Source organism: Colius striatus, chromosome 7, assembly GCF_028858725.1.
Source record: "Colius striatus isolate bColStr4 chromosome 7, bColStr4.1.hap1, whole genome shotgun sequence".
NCBI classification, from domain to species: Eukaryota; Metazoa; Chordata; class Aves; order Coliiformes; family Coliidae; genus Colius; species Colius striatus.
Window position 1 is genome coordinate 27,770,972 of NC_084765.1, and position 17,209 is coordinate 27,788,180.

The 17,209-nt window shown below is 37.8% G+C and overlaps 1 protein-coding gene across 6 annotated transcripts in view; it reads left to right on the top strand.

The window, feature by feature from the left end:
* Positions 1-17,209, top strand: part of TLN2 (talin 2) — a 201,924-nt gene that overhangs the window by 95,365 nt on the left and 89,350 nt on the right. For all 6 annotated transcript variants that reach the window (XM_061999193.1, XM_061999196.1, XM_061999195.1 and 3 more), the window contains 8 exons: positions 4,650-4,713; positions 7,130-7,234; positions 8,846-9,001; positions 9,916-10,017; positions 13,130-13,206; positions 14,777-14,957; positions 16,130-16,243; positions 16,810-16,918. In XM_061999193.1, coding sequence (XP_061855177.1) covers positions 4,650-4,713; positions 7,130-7,234; positions 8,846-9,001; positions 9,916-10,017; positions 13,130-13,206; positions 14,777-14,957; positions 16,130-16,243; positions 16,810-16,918 — 908 coding nt within the window. The remainder of the gene's footprint in view (positions 1-4,649; positions 4,714-7,129; positions 7,235-8,845; positions 9,002-9,915; positions 10,018-13,129; positions 13,207-14,776; positions 14,958-16,129; positions 16,244-16,809; positions 16,919-17,209) is intronic.

The window sequence follows — 17,209 nt, forward strand, 5'->3', positions numbered from 1 at the left end:
AAGTTAAATTTTCCTAACTTTTTAGTGGTTTTAATAACTTGTACAGATTCACCCTCTGAAGGTGGTGTCTACAGTTGTGTTCTTTGTTTCTGACATGTACAGGAGTCCTGTTTATAGGTGACCCATCCTTTAACCTTTATTGTGCTCTTATTTTACTTCTGTCAGCAGAGCAAATGTAGTTTGACTGAAATTTAGAAGTCCCATTTTCCTACTAGTTTTGATTTTTTGATTCGTTTTCCTGCAGTAAAGTTAACCAAGGGTTGGAATCTGGGGAAATGAATGTAAGAAGGTAAAAGAAAGCTTGTACGGCTCAGTCCATCAAGCCTTGCTTACATATGAGGCTCACAGATACCTTAATGGAATACACAAAATAGTGGGTTCATGTTTGATTGTCACTCAGTACTGGCTCATACTTTCTTTGTGAACTCAAGTCTGGGGTTTCCTGTATCTCAGAGAATCACTTTAGAACGGTGGCTTTATTTGGAACATGTAATGGTGCGACATTGGTTGTTTGAGACATTTAACTTTTGAAAGATTTTCCTGAAGTGACAGTTCAGTTATGCAAACAAACCAGGTGAACAAACGTCCTTCAGTTCTCGTTAATAATCAGTTTTTCTTTGTGCTACTTGCTTGTCTACTACTGATGTATTATGGGGACCCAGTGTAATAACTTCAGTGCACTTCTTATTCCTTAGATTGTGACCAGTTATGCAACAGTCCTCCTCTGGGATTTGTCCATGGTCTATTTATCCTTCCCTCTCCTTCCACTCATTCAAGAGTATTCCTGCAACAAACGATTAGGGTATTACCTCATGACAAGCTAATGTTATGTCATAGTAATAATTTCAAGAATTAACTGTTCCCAGTAATAGTTGTTTTTAATTTTTAAAGCATTTAATTCTCCACAGACTTTACCGGTAGTTTTTACAAACTACTGTGCAGAGTTCAATTGCATAATTTTTCTCTAGGTGTTCTATTTGATCTTTTCAGGGTAAAGATTTTTTTTTCCTTTTTTTTTTAAGCTTCTACATAGTAACTATGTTTTATGGTGGACTGAAGCTGCTGTCTGGATGATATTTCTGCTTTGTATGCAACACTAGATAGTCTCAAGTCCATCACAGAATAAAGTAATCACACATATAAAGTGTATTCTCTTTTTTTAAATCCTAATATAAATGAAAGGTATAAATAACTGAACTGTGTGTTAGAAAGAAAACATCACTTCCATGGAAATAATTTATAACTGGAATTACAAAACTTAGAACCTTGTTATTTTCTGCCAGAAACTTCATCTACTATTATTTTATTTCCATTTAAATAGGCTTTGACTGTATTAGCATCAAGCCTTGCAGATATAATTGCTCACTGGCCTGGTTGATAAACAGTTTCATAAAATTTAGGGTTTCTAATTTAGAAGTAATTCTCTTTTTTCCCCTCTGTAGATGAAACTACTCCAGAACCTTAAGTCCTTACTCATTGCTTTTTAATTTCACTTTTAATTTACAGTTTTAGTTTCAAGTGTATATGTTTACAATTTAGTTATTGTATGCATTTGGCAGTACATAGTCTTCATGACAGCCTTTTTGTGAAGCCTTATGCTTTTGTGAGTCTAAACAAGCCAACTGCTCCTGAGTCACCATGAACAAAATATATACATAAATGTTTCACTGAACCATTTCTTACTCTTTGGAGGATCAATATTGTTTCTTCTCAAGTATGAAAGTAGTTATGTAAACTGTATGCTATATGTGTGGTACATGTGAGAGGTGTCCATTTACTCATCAGTGAACATGATACAGATTCCCTTAAGGAGCATCTGTCAGCTCATACAGAAAACAGCATATAACAGAATACTATTAGTATATCCTAGCATTGTTTTGAAACAACTTGGTTCAGTTTGCCAAATCTAGAGTATGTTTATATAGAGAGATCTTTTGTATTCTTCTGTTGTCATTGATAAATTATTCTTAGCACAGATGAAGATTAGTGCCTACATCTTGTTAACACTTTGATATTGATTGTTGGAATTTCCTTGAAACTAATAGCAAAGTAAATTGTCAGAGCTCCTTAACTATCGAGTTGCAAATAGTCCATCTTCATGCCATTTCTTATACAGCTGAAGTTTTACATTGTGTGTACAGAGTGTGTACATCTGTGTTTAAATTTGCTGAGAAAATATTTAATTAAAAAAATCATACTATTCATATGCAGATAGGAAAGAAGCAGCTAATACTTACTTTTTATTTCCAAGCATGCTTGGTGAACAGTAAGCTTGCTTAATTGATTAGTCTAACCTGTTTTACTGTCTTTTCAAGAGCACTGGGATATACCTTTACGCTACTGGAAAAATGATCAATATGTTCCCACTCCTGTTTAATTTTTTTTAAGAATTGTAAGAACAAACCTACAGGAAATGAAGTTGAATAAACACTGCTTGCTGTTAGGTGTCTCTTTTATCTGAGTTTCTCATCTATTGTAATCATGTGTAGTTAAAAGATTAAAGAAGACTACATGATAATGTATACTGGAGTTAGCAAAAACACTTGGAAAAGAAGCTGCTAAATGAAGTGAAACTAGTGTTTGTTGCATCATAACAAAAATATCTTGATTATATGTAGCGTTAAAATAATTTCAGTCTGTTCATAACTATCATTTCACCCTTTTAGTTGAAATGATTATTTTTCAATCAATAGACAAGTAATGGAAGTTGGTGATACAAGGGAAAGCATCTGATCTAACTGCTAGCTGCATGTGCAAGAGTATACAACAATTGGTGCTTTGTCGACAAAGCAAATTTGGTTTTTTAACTCTTGCTTAAGAAGCTCCAAATAATGTTTGCTCAGCAGTGTTCTTCTTAAAACATATATTAGATAACAAAGTAAGTAGACATGCTTAAAAATGTAACGATCTGGATAGTTTATCTACATAGGGATAGCTGAGAAAATTAACTCTAATAAAATATGAGAATGGGAAGTGTGTGGTGGGTAACCACCATTTCCAGAATTAAACTGAGTTTAACTCAGGTTTGTTTTGTTGATTTTAATTTTTCATTTGGAAGTGAATTTAAAGAAACTGGTTTGGACCTATGAAATTCTCTATAGAAGCACTAGTTATTTCAGAATAATGCCACCAGCTTTTTAGGATATTAATCTGTATTCAGTCTTTATTTACAAGGATCAAATGAATTTGGCTCTCCAGCCATTTCCTGCCCTATGATGTGTCTGTCTAAATAAGTCTGGAGAAGAGATTTCATTATAATGTATTAATGGGATGTAACTACTGGAGCATTGAAAGAACGAAGAGCAAGGACAGTTGTTCTTACTTTGATATATATAGCTATAGCTTTATGGAAAGAACAAAGTCAATGATCTCAGTGCTGAGTAGTAATTTTGAAGAAAGCACAAAACCCTGATTTAGTCCAGTGAGATGTTTTGTTTTGTTCGTTATCTGCAATGACAGGCTTTTGTGTTTAAAAACAAAACCAGAAAAAGCATGCTAAACCAAACAAACAAAACCCCCAACTAAACAAAACCCCCCTGCAACTCAAACACCCATCACCCCCAAAAAACAGAAGCAAAAAAACTGCACAGAACAGTTGAGCAAACTTTTTGCCAGTCTTGTTTAAAAAAATCCATACTTCTCAAAACTTGTAACTGTTTATGAGGGTAGGAGCCTTCTGTGTTAATAGTGTGCTTGCTTATTGAGTAGATTGAAATGAGGAGATTCTTCCAGTCATACTTTGTGGATCTTGATAGTCCAAAGCAGGGGGAGCCTTAAAAACTGATTCTTTGAACTGTGGAAGTTTCTTCAGGCTGAAAATGAACTGCTGAATATATGACAGTTTCATCAGAGTGTTCCAGATGGGAAGGAGCAGTCCAGAAAAGAACTGATGTTTGCTAAGGCATGATGTTGATGTGTTTTCCAAGTTGAGGTGATGTTTGGCTGAGAGAAAGGGTTTATTTTATTGTACAGCAGGAGGTCAGGTGAGGTGTTTAAAGATTCTTTCTGCCTAAACTCTATTATGGAGCCTCAATTTGCTTAGTTTACTTTGCATTCTGAGCCCCTTAGTATCCCAGTGCTACAAAAATTAAGACTGGTTATTTATTACTTTATTTTTGAAATAGTGGCTAGTATTAAATGTCTATTTAAATGACTTTGCAGTTCTTCAGCAAAATACTAGTGTTCTAACATATCTTGGAATACACAGAGGAAGAACTTGGTCCCACACATAAGTAAATGAAAGTACTACTGGAAAGTAATAGCAGTGTATGAACTCAGACACAGAACTGGCTCAAGCCTTGTTGTTCCCTTCTTACTCTAGATTACAGTCAGTGGATTTGGATTTAGATGTGAAGCTCTCTGAGCTGCTGAGAGATACTGTATCTTTTAGGAATTGAAAGAATCATAGCTATTATTTATTTCTGATGACTTTTCAAAACATGAAGAGATATTACATGGGGATGTAACTAAAGTGTTTTTATTAATTATGTAAGGTATCCTCTTACTCTCACCTGACTTAGAGTTTTGTTTCATTATATAGGTAACTTATGCCTGTTTTAGGAAGCTGGGGGGACTTAATGCCAATAAAGGAGCATGGAAAGCATCCTTCCTCAAGAAGGCACCATTAACCATGGATTTTCTTTTTCTAGCCTCAAAGAATTCCTGCCTAAAGAATATACCAAACAAAGAGGGGCTGAAAAGAGAATATTTCAGGTAATGGTGAGGCTAATAAAACCTACCAATGTTTCATTTCCTTTCTTAGAAAAATACAAACTTTCACAGGTGTATACTCTGTATATATTTGAATGTTATAACTATCAGAAAAGAGTAAAGAGTCTGACACCTTTTCAGTCTTCACATTTATTGTCCTGATCCTTTTTTCTTCACTGATGATTATTCAGTGTATTATGTTGAAAGGGAGAGAGTGAATTCGCTATTTTTAAGAACTTTTTCTCAGTTGCATTGAAATGTAAGGATGTGTATTAGTACTAAAATAGAGCACATTTAGGAAAGCCAAAATTGATTTCATACCCTCATTATTCAAGCATGAACTCCAAGTAGTATGAGTCATAGAATCTGTACAGTTGGAGAAGACCTTTAAGATTGAGTCCAGCCACTAACCTAACACTACCAAGCCCGTAACTAAACCATATCCCTCAGAAACTCATCTACGTGTCTTTTGAATATCTCTAGGTGTGGTGACTCCACCACCTCCTTGGACAGTCTGTTCCAATGTTTAATAAGCCTCTCAGTAAAAAAGTTCTTTCTAATGCCCAATCTGAACCTCCTCTGGTGCAACTTGACTCCATTTCCTCTTGTGCTATCATTCATTACTGGATTGACCCCCACCTCACTACAACTGTCTTTCAGTTGCAGAAAGTGGTCATGTCTCCTCTTAGCCTCCTCTTCACCATTTTCTTTGCCTGTCTCTGGACACGCTGTGGAGTTCTGTCTAGCTAATGCCTGATTTCAGTGATGTATCTGGGAATCACACAGTTGTAAAAGACTGAAGTAGTTGAGTATAAAATGTACTGATGCTGCTGGAAGTAGTCTCATAGTTTATAAGTATTATAGATACACTCAGTGTCTGTGCCTACTGAAATACAATTTTGACAGTACAATAGAAGTTGGAAAATTCAGAGGTCAACAGCTGAAGTCATGTCATACTTTTTCTGCAAGGCCATGCCAGTAATCTATGATCTCTGCCTGGGAGATGAGTTGGAGAACAGGAACAGGTCACATACTTTCCTATGTCTGTTACATTCTCAGTCTAGGAATTCTGTAGCTCAGTAAGTCTGTTCTGCCTGAAGCTTGTATTATTTCCTCACAAATGAGTATGTCTAATGCTTTTCTGTGTACCTTTAGCTGGTGACAGTGATGTTGCAGTTTAAGCAAGTGAGCCCCTTTCATTCACTTAGAAGCAGTATTATCATGCTGTTCATAGCATGTCATTTTTGCCCATGTCAAATATGATTCATGAGTACTTTCAGTCATTTCATACTTCAGTACACAGACAAGAAGCTCATCAGTGAGGGGCACTGATGCTGAGGAAAGATACAACAGCAAGGTACGGATAAGCAAGCTGTCTTTTTGAAAAAATCATTTGTTCTCCAGAGTTGTAAAATTCTTGCGTTTGGTAGGTGATTTTCACCAAATGTACTGTCTTCAATAACTACACTTGAGCTTCTTGCTCTTCTGGGATCCTAGTTTGTTTTTGGAGTTGCAGTACTCCTCGCAATATTGTCAAGATGGTTACTTGAACTGGAGGACGAAAGTGTTTCCTCTGTTCTTGGTGCTCCCCCTGCTGCCCAGCATGAAAGAGGTGGAAACCAGCAGTTGAGAAGAATTTGAGAGAAAGATAAAAGTGTGGTAGGGAATCCAAGAAACAGCGTTTAAATAGTAGGACAGTGGGACAGAACAGTCTGTGGTAGAAGAGCACATGCTGAGATACAGTTTGAGTAAGTAATGTTGGTAGTTGTTATTACTTACAGGTAATAAAGTTTACTAATGAACTGCTTAAATAATAGATAGAAATTGAGTTACAAGACACACCTGGATGAGTATTTCAGGATGAGCTATTTAGAGGAATCATTGCTGCTTCTTCACTTGTAGAATTCTTGATGCAAAATATGTGGGTAGTGGTGCAATTAGCAAAAAACTCCATTGGAATTACCTACAAAAGATGAGAAATGGTCAGTTACAAATCGTGAGGTGGTCATGAATCAGAAGTTTTGGGCAATTTTTCATGAAAAAATTATGGGTGCTGGGACTTTAAAGGATTTTCAAAAGACAAGTAAAGAGGAGTTAATTGTATGGAACCTAATGGTGTCAAATAGCAGCAATACTCAGAATGTTAAACTGCTGCAAAGTGGTTGAAATGGACCTGATGTGAGGCACAGACAGAATGGACGATGGTCAAAGAGACGTGTTCCATTTGCACAGATTGTTTATGTTCTCCAGTGTGAGGAATTATGGGTTACAGTCTTGCTAACATTTCTAGACAGTATTTTTTCAAGTATTCTAATGGTATAATTATTAACTAAGCATCCTTAAACAGATAAAAGCTATACCCTTTTTTGTTTGTTACCAAGAAGCATTGTTTCTAAGTGATACTAAACTGTCATTACAGGAGCACAAAAACTGTGGTGAGATGACAGAAATAGAAGCCAAAGTAAAGTATGTGAAGTTAGCCCGTTCCCTGCGGACCTACGGAGTGTCTTTTTTCCTCGTTAAGGTAGTGTAGATCTTGCTGTGACTGTATTGTGTAGTTTGTTACATATAATGTCAGATTCTGCGCTAGGCTAAGGTCAGCAATGTTCTTTCAACCTTCTGTCTGAAAGCAGCATTTTGAAAAATGTGTACCTTACTACATTACAATTTCAGTTTAGATTCTTTCCATACTGCTTCCAGAAAGAAAGTTGAGTCTGTCCTGATTTCTTTTCTTTAAATTGACATTTCTTCTTTTCTCCTTTGATTACCAACCAAGTACTGTTTTCAGAAAAGCATTCACAAAGAACTCACAAGTTTGTTCCCGTTTATAAATTCAATGGTAATATGCATTGCCTGCTGAAAAGCTGCATCTGATGAACAGCTTCATCAGCTGCATGATCCATTCCTCCTAATCTTAACAGTAGAACAAGTCATAGCCTTAAGGCTGTGGAAACAATTTGACATAAAGATATAAACATTCTACTGTGAAAATGGGACTGAAACATCAATGTCTGTGTATTCTGTAACCACTGACACAGAATGGAAAGGAGGATAAACTTAGGCAAACATTCTGATTCTCAGGTTCCCACAATTAGAGTACAGAAACCTTGTAAGTAGCTGAATATCTGTAGCTTGCCATTTCCTGAAGTACTTAGTCCTTCACAAATTCCAGTGAAGCAGATAAAAGGTAAAAAAAAACCAGAAAAACATGCTGAAGATAATAGTATTAATATAGTATGTCTTGAAAGAATCACCTTGTTGTCTTGCTTCCTTTAAGGAAAAATGTCTTGACTTCATTTATCATAGCTTAAAGTGAGCAGTAACTGAATCAAGTAGCCACAACATGAAACTTCTATGGACTGAAATAGTTGGCCTTTTAAAAACTTTATCAAATGACCAGCTATGTAAATAGGAATTGGTACCTTGTGGCCTATGTAAATAGGAGAAATGGGACATGTGGATTCATTTCTATTTTATGATAGATTTTATGTAGCAAATTGTTAGCTTGGGCCTAGGCTTTGCAACCTTGGAAAACTACAGAGGCAGAATGTCCAACAAATGAAGAGATACTATCTGGCAGCATGCTATCTGACCCTGTCCCCCATCCTTGTGATACTTGCATAGGTTAGGATGTTTTTATGGATTGAAGATAAGATTTCATATCCAAAATGTGGGACAAATTATGGTTGATCTTGCCTAATTGACAGCCTCACTAGGCCTTACTTTCCTTTATGTCTTCAAAAATTTTGTAGGGAAATAGTGAGAAAAACCTAACTTCACAGTCTTCCTGATGCCAGTTTTCCATTCAACTTCTCTAGTAGGGCTTTACAGAGGAAGTCTTGTGTCTAGAAGGACTGGCGTCATGGCTTTTTTTAAAGTAACTTCCAAAGATTCACAATCCCTAAAATGCTTCTGTTTCCAGAAGTAGGGAGTTCTGCATAGTAAAGATCTGGTAAAGGCCAGACTTTCTTAAAGTGTTGCTGGAAAATCACTGTCTGTGACTAGAGAAACTGAGCCTGGAGTTCTAAATTGTCTGCATGCCAGATGCTTCCCTTTGTCAATGTATTCCATCATGCTTTTGCTTTTTCCTATGGCAAGCACCACTTGAATGAGGAACTTTCACACCTTGTTACAGGAAAAAATGAAAGGCAAAAACAAGCTTGTTCCTCGTTTGCTGGGTGTCACCAAAGACTCAGTGATGCGTGTGGATGAGAAGACCAAGGAAGTGTTGCAAGAATGGCCTCTGACAACTGTGAAACGCTGGGCTGCCTCACCTAAAAGCTTCACTCTGGTATTCTTCTTGTATTTATTCGGAAGAAGTGGGATCTCTGTGGCAAAGAGAAAGGAAGATGTGCTTAGCACAGTTTCTTTAATGTAACTTGTTCTGTCCATAATTCTGTAGCATTATGTAGAGTCACAGAGTCCTAAATGAATAAACTTACTTATATTGGTGTCTAGGGTCAATCTGTATTTTAGTGTTTCTAGATGGACCAGTTCCCCTAAAGAACTGCTTCAATCTTGGCAAAAAGCACTGTTTAAGTCTGTTTTGTGCCAAACCACTAAACCAATGAAGAAAAACATCATTATTAACACCTGCTTAAACCCTTAGTGTCTGCCATTCATAATGTGCTTTGTGACTTGCAAGATATGAACATAAACAAAGCTAGATGATTCATTAATGTGTTTGATAATTGTGGATTTAAATAACTTTCACGATTGTGATGTTTTGTTAATTATTTGCTCTATAAGAGACCATCACAACAAGAATATTTTGGGTATGAAAAGGTTGTTTGATGTGGTAGAACAAGAGGCAGTGGCTAGAAAATGGTATTCACTTTAATCATGTACATCTGATTTCCAGCTGCATGGGTGATTATGCTTTAGAATAAAATTCTGAAGATTTCTCCATTCTTCAGAGTCTGATAAAGTCACACTAAGAATCTCTGGGTCCTCAGGCATTTCAGTTTATGAAACATCTGTGATTTAAAATTAAGCTGCAATAATAAGCATCCTTCCTCTCTGACCTGTGACATAGACTGCTTTATAATCTTGGAACAGTTTCATTTACTGTCAAATATAATAAAAAGTCTATACAAACAATTTCAAAATTTGAATTATCTCTCTCATACTTGTTATTGTTTCTTCATTTATTTACTTTCCATTTTCAAAGAGATTTGTTTGGGTTTTTTTTCTCTTTTTCTTCAGGATTTTGGTGAATATCAGGAAAGCTATTACTCAGTGCAGACCACTGAAGGAGAACAAATCTCTCAATTAATTGCAGGTTACATTGATATAATCCTAAAGAAGGTATGGTATCAAGATGATGTGTAGTAAAAATGCAGTAAAAATCACTGTACAACAGTGCAAAAGCTGTAATGTGTGCAAGCTGTAGTTCTCTTTCTCTCTTGAAACCAGTGTTGTATCTTATGTTTTTAAGTTACTTACTTTGACCTTTAAGTTATATAAGCTCTTCCCATTTAACTTTAGTGCTTCTGGAAATTATCAAGGTTGTTAACTATAGTGGTAATATGAGTTAGGCCCCAGTACAGCATGCTTGGGCTTTGTTTCTCTGTCTGAAAGGTGAACTGCTGACTATGAGTATATATCCAGAGAAGAGTCTAGAGCTTCAACCATGAATCAGCTGTGGACTGATGTGGTGAATCAGGTGGGAAGAAACGATACCCTGGAAACAGCATTTATATCTACATTAAGGACTACATGATAGTTGTCCAACAGCTCTTGTATGTAATACATGAAAGCTGAGAGAGACTTTTGCAAAGCTAAACACTCCACCCACCCTTCACCTCCCCAAAATAATTCTGTTGCTTTAAAAAAATTGTGAATGGTAAAGCAAAGAATTCAGTCTCAGTTGTGCAGACAGAAGAATAAAATCAGTGTTTGTGAAGAGGCTCGACTGTCTTGAAACTTGGTTTTATGGAGTGTGCCTGGCAGGAGAGAGGAGAGGCTGATGGTCATTTCAAGATATTTACAAGTAAATAAGGGGAACATAAAAAATACCAGTTTCACCAGCAAATGTGGAGCTGAATGGTCATGATTAAGCATATTTTATAGAGAGATGAGGTGCAAGCAATGTTTGCTCCTTGGCAAATTTTTACTTGATTAAGGTTCAACCAAACTACATCATTATTTGCTGTAATAGATTTTAGTAGTAAAGAAACGACAAAAAGTTACTCAGCTCATGGGAAGATAGTGCCTTGGTTCATGTGGACAGTGTAGGGTTTAACGTCAAGTGTTAGGAAATGAGAAGCTGAGGAGGTTTTGCCAGAATTCATCACAGTACCTACTTTTTTCTCCAAGCCTGTCAGTCTCAGATCTAATACATTTTAAATAAACGGCATGTTTCTATAGATGGTTTAAAACTTGATTCTGGCTCTAAAGCTTCAAAAGTAACTTTGCTCTCTAATGCTAAACAAAAGCAGGCTTTCTCTCGATAGAATACAGATGTGTATATTTCAACTCTCTTCCAGTCCTTTGATTTCTTCTTTACAGTCTGCTGACACAGCCAGTTTTAAAATGAAAGAATTAGGAACAGGTTAAGTAATAAATGTCAATGATGATTCATGATGCATATGAGAAACATGTAGTTTCCTATTGGTGAGCCCAAGTTATTTGGGTGATGCATGTCTCAAAGTATGATTTATGACTCTCAGTTGCATTCTTATAAATAATTTGCACTGGTGTGGATTGGTTGTACTGTTTTTTTTCTCTGAAAAGTATTATTGGTGCAACATTCCCCACTCCCCAGCCCACTTGTCCTGCATTTTTTGTGATTGGTCATTAATCAGTTGACAGTCAACTGCAAATTTTCCTCATCAGAAAGCTCAGGCATGGATGAGTGGACAGTGAGGTGGATTGAGAGCTGACTGAATGACATTACCCAGAGGATGGTGATCAATGGCACAGAATTGAGTTGAAGGGCTGTGGCCAGTGGAGTTCCACAGGGATCGGTTCTGGGGCCAGTCTTGTTCAACATCTTCATCAATGACCTGGATGAGGGGACAGAGTGTACCCTCAGCAAGTTCCCTGATGACACCAAACTGGGAGGACTGGCTGATTCCCCAGAGGCTGTGCTGCCATTCAGTGGGATCTTGACCAGCTGGAGAGTTGGGCAGAAAGGAACCTCATGAGGTTCAACAAGGACAAGTGCAGAGTCCTGCAGCTGGGGAGAAACAACCCCCTGCACCAGTACAGGCTGGGGATTGAACTGCTGGAGAGCAGCTCTGCAGAGAGAGACCTGGGAGTGCTGGTTGGTAATAAACTAACCATGAGCCAGCAACGTGCCCTCGTGGCCAAGAAGGCCAATGGCGTCCTGGGATGCATCAAGAAGAGTGTGGCCAGCAGGTGGAGGGTGGTTCTTCTCCCCCTCTACTCTGCCCTGGTGAGGCCTCATCTTGAGTCCTGTGTCCAGTTCTGGGCTCCCCAGCTCAAGAGGGACAGGGAAGTGCTGGAGAGAGTCCAGCACAGGGCCACCAAGATGATCAGGGGACTGGAACATCTTTCATACAAGGAAAGGCTGTGGGAACTGGGGCTGTTTAGTCTGGAGAAGAGGAGACTGTGGTGGGGATCTCATTAATATTTACAAATATCTAAATGGTGAGTGTCAGAAGGTTGGGACATAACCTTTTTCTGTTGTGTCTAGTGACAGGACAAGGGGTAATGGAAAGAAGGTGGAACATAAAAAGTTCCATTTAAACATAAGGAAAAACTATTTTACTGGTCAGATGAGGGAGCCCTGGCACAGGCTGCCCAGGGAGGGTGTGGAGTCTCTTTCTCTGGAGGTTTTCAAAACCTGCCTGGATGTGTTCCTGTGTGACCTGATCTAGGTGCACCTGTTTTTGGCAGGGTTTGGATTTAGATGATTTCTAAAGATCCCTTCCAACCCCTACCATTCTATGATAGTATTATATTATGTTTAGAGAAGTATTTCATAGTGGTTGGTAGCACCATATAGTAACATTTCAGCATGCTATCTTATCGCAGAGTTCTAGTTACCTTAATCAGTCTGATGTTCCTCCGTGAGAAGGGAATGAGACATGTTCTGTCTGTGCTGGGATTTGCTGTTGTTGCATATCAATCCTCAGACCATTTGCATTTTTGTGAGAAAAGACAGTATGTCGGCACTTTATACTTTGTTCAAAAATGCACCAGTAGGCTTTTTTTCCTTTCATTTTTTTCCTGGCACTTAATCTGCGAGGGTTTAGAACCTGCTCTCTTAGATGCCGAATGGCATGTGTTCTGACATAGAGGTTATATTGTCACTGCCAAAAAGCATGGTGTTTAGCACTGGACAAGACTACACGTTGTTTGACTAGGTTTCTGATAAATGGTAAGAAAATGGTAGAGATAAAGCAAAAAGCAGCACATGTTTAACATTTTTCTTTTTTTTTCCCTCTTCCAGAAGCAAAGTAAAGATAGATTTGGGCTTGAAGGTGATGAAGAATCCACCATGTTGGAAGAATCTGTTTCACCTAAGAAGTGAGTTTATACAACAAGAAGAAATGCTTTTTATGAATGACACGTTTTAGCTGTGACACTTTTTTCCAAATAAAATAGTGTATTTATTACTGTTCAAGAAGGATTTTTTGACAGAGTATTCCAGTAGAAGGAAGTATTATCTCCAGATAATTCAGCAGACTTCTAGCTTCTTTCAAGAATTGAAGAGCAGGTATTTGTCACAAAATTATTGGTTAAGGCAACTAGCAGTGGTGCCAGTTTCTGGTAACTTGACCCTTGAACAACAGAACTCAGGCTGTAAATCAGTAAAGTGGTCGGGGAGGGGATGTAATAATGCAAAGCTGAAAATGTGAGATTTCTGGTCTTCATGCAAACACATAGGATTTAAAGGGTTTTAGTTGCTTGTGTCTGCTAGGTCTGTGGTTTTCAGTAAATTTGACTCTTGCCAATAAGGCTTATTACACCTAATTGCTTTAGACAAACCAATCAATTGTGTGGTGTGGTTAAAGGTAAGGTTTTGGTACTAGTGTATGAGGCTGTGATTGTGATGGAAGAGTAACTGAATATAGCAAAAAGTAGAAATGTAAAGCTGGCCATTCTTATTAAAAGGAATATTAAATATTTCCTTGCAGTGCAGAAATAGAAATAGTGACATTATAAGCTATAATGAGCTACTCAAGTCTTCTCTTGGAATTCTGAGGATAGCAGTGTCAGCAGGGTGGATGTGCAAAGTCTGTTTGATTTATTGTTAAATATACAGTTTGTAGGAAATAGACTTGTCACATTTCAACTTTTGACAGATCACACACATTCAGATGTGCTTTCTTTTGACATTACCCTTTCCAAGTCATTTCCAGAATATACTTTTAGCTAAGTGCTGTTCTGTGAAGCCTAGAACTTGTAATAGATGAAAAAAGATTTTTCACAATTGAAATTGTTTTTTTCCCCAACACACCATTGTTGTTAAAGCCAGAATTTGTGTCAACACTTCTAACTGTTAAATCTTGAACCATATTTAAATATGGCAAAGCTGCTCATGACCATGGGTGACAGTAAGTTTGTTATTCTTGAATGTATCCTTCACAGACCATTATCTGATAGGCTGCTAGATTATTAGCAAGTACTGTGTGTGCATGTGTGCATAAAGAGGCAAGAAAGAATGTTAGCTTTTATCCTACATCTAGGGATCGCTTGCAGGAGACATCTCCATGTGGTTCATGCTTCTATTTTCTATTGATCATCTCATCCTATGATACAGTGGAAGTAAAGCAATTGTTATGCCATATACATTGTTCTGGTTCTATTTTGTGAGTAAAGCTGTTGTACCACATACACCAAAACTGCACACTACCTTCTTTCCTTGATGTCTGCTCATTGGTGCTATTGATATTGAATCTGCTAAAAGCTAAAAAAGATTACTCTTTTTCTAATATGCTGGAAAATGGTCAGAAAGAAAAACTGTAAATTTTTCCAACTTTTCCAAAGGCTGTGAAATGCAATTTAAAATCCTAAAGGAGGAGCATATGGCAGAACTTGATTTGCAGGTGCTAACTGGTTTTCTCTGTGTTGGATTTATTTTTCTTTTCTTTAGATCTACCATCTTGCAGCAGCAGTTCAACCGAACAGGGAAGGTGGAGCATGGCTCTGTAGCACTACCAGCAGTTATGCGTTCAGGGTCCAGTGGCCCAGAGACTTTCAACATTGGTATCATGCCTTCTCCACAGCAACAAGTCACAATTGGTCAGATGCACAGAGGACATATGCCACCGCTTGTGAGCAGCTTACTTGTTTGTATTTGAAACGTCTCTGTTGTGCAAGTACTCAGAAACAGCATGTTATACATACCTAGTATGAGCAGGAGGAGGATACTGAATGCAATTTCCTGGCTGTCCTACTGAACATAATTTTTGAGCATAGCTGAAATATTTAGGACATCACTTATTTGGTTTAAGGCCAGCTCTTCTAGCCTCCTCTTTAATTCTAAGTAGTTAAACTAGTATTCAAGGGTTAGAAAGAAAGGTTTAAAGACTGACAAAGGTAATCAATTTTAAGAAAAAAGGCTTATATTTAGCTTCTCACTGGCCCACCAATTTAGAATTTTTTATCAGGCTTAAAGCTGATGCTGAGCTTTCTCATTTAAATTAAGACTGTCAAAAGCCCTAAACAAGCTGTAGAGAGTCTAATCAGTGCTTAAGATCATGACATACCACTGGAAGTGTAGTGTGTGTAGTGGGTTGACCTTGACTGGTTGCCAAATGCTGCTGAGCTGTGCTTTCTCTCCTGCTCCCCAACAAAATGGGGAGGGAGGAAACAAGCTTTATCTCCATGTAGCAAGAGTTAAAGATAGGGAGATCACCGGTTACCTTCATGGGCAAAGCATGGTCTGTTGGAGCTGTCTGGGACCATCTGTGTTCAGCACAGGGCAGCCCCTGGCCTCTTCTCATGGAGACCATCCCTAGCCAGAACCTGGCCAGACACCCAATACAGATAACCATCTTGCTCAGCTGAAAACCCTTCATTTTTCTGCTAGCATATTCATATTGATGGCCATTTATTTTTAGAATTATTCTTGATGACATTGGTAGGCATTTCCAGGAAATGGTACCCTAGAAGCAAATTCATTTGTCATGTTCCTAGAATATGAGTCTGTAAGACAGCTTGGTGGTGTTGCAGGTGTCTGGGCGTGCTTTGGTCTCACAGAGTTCCACGTTTTATCAGTGTATGCAAGAGGAGCATAAAATGGCATTGACAGAATCAAGACTCTGTGAGAGAGGTGTTAGAGAGCTTTGTTTTTTCCATTGCAGAAGGGAAAAGCTAGCTATCTGAAATAGCCTGATGTAATTGTTGGATGGTTGTCAACTCTGTCTTTTCATGTATATGTAAAGTCTGCTTGAATTGCCATTTTGAACATAGCACACAGCCATTCTCTTGTTTTGCCTTTCAGACCTCAGCTCAGCAGGCCTTGATGGGGACTATTAATACCAGTATGCATGCTGTTCAGCAGGCACAAGCTGACCTCAGTGAAGTTGATAACTTACCACCTCTAGGGCAGGACATGGTGAGTTTTTCTAATCCCTCATAGAAATGCATCTTAATGCTTTGAGGTGTTTACAAATCAGTTTACTCATTGTCCCTCGGACCTAAAGTGGTTTTGCTAAAGCTTTTAAAATGAGATAAAAATTTTGTGCTCCCTTTAAGGAATTCATGCACTGTTCTGCTTCACTCTGATCAGTCTTCTGAGATTAGATGTAGCAGGCTTCCTTCCATAAACCCTGTCTGGAATCCTTTTTGTTTCATGTGCCCATGTGCAATTAAATGCAAACTATGGACAGTATTTATGGTGGGAGTGACTGCCTCCTGGATAGCTGAAAAATAAAGAGAATATGATTCTGTCAATAGTGCCTAGTCTTCATGGATGCACTGTTTTTGGCATTTGTTACAGAAGGATGGCTGTTGAAGTGTGGTAGCAATTCTGTAGCAAAAGAAAATACCGGCTTCCATATTTCATCTAAAAGGCTTGGTGGTTGTCCTCTGTTTCACTTTTAAAGGCTCAGGTACAGAATATCTCCTCTTAGAGAACCTCACTACAGTCCTTAATTCATTTTTTTTGCTTTTGGTCTTCAGGCATCAAGAGTATGGGTTCAGAACAAGGTTGATGAATCAAAACATGAAATACACTCTCAGGTTGATGCTATTACTGCAGGAACTGCTTCTGTTGTTAACCTTACAGCAGGTAAATTTCAGAGGAAGGGCTTTTCTTGCAGTCTCCTAGTCATTTATCAGTAATTCAAGTAACATAAGGACTGATTGTAGGCAGCTGGAGCAAAAATTTCTTTGAAATACTCCAAAAGCTAAATGACATGCAGAACAAGCTTTCTGTCCCTTCCAACACAGTTTTTCGTATCTATTACGCTAAATGAATGACTGTTGATGGATAAAGTGTAACTTGCTTATTTGACAAAGTAGAGAATGTTGCAAGGCTACTACAAAAAATCATTATTGATCTGACAGTTGTTAGAGGTTA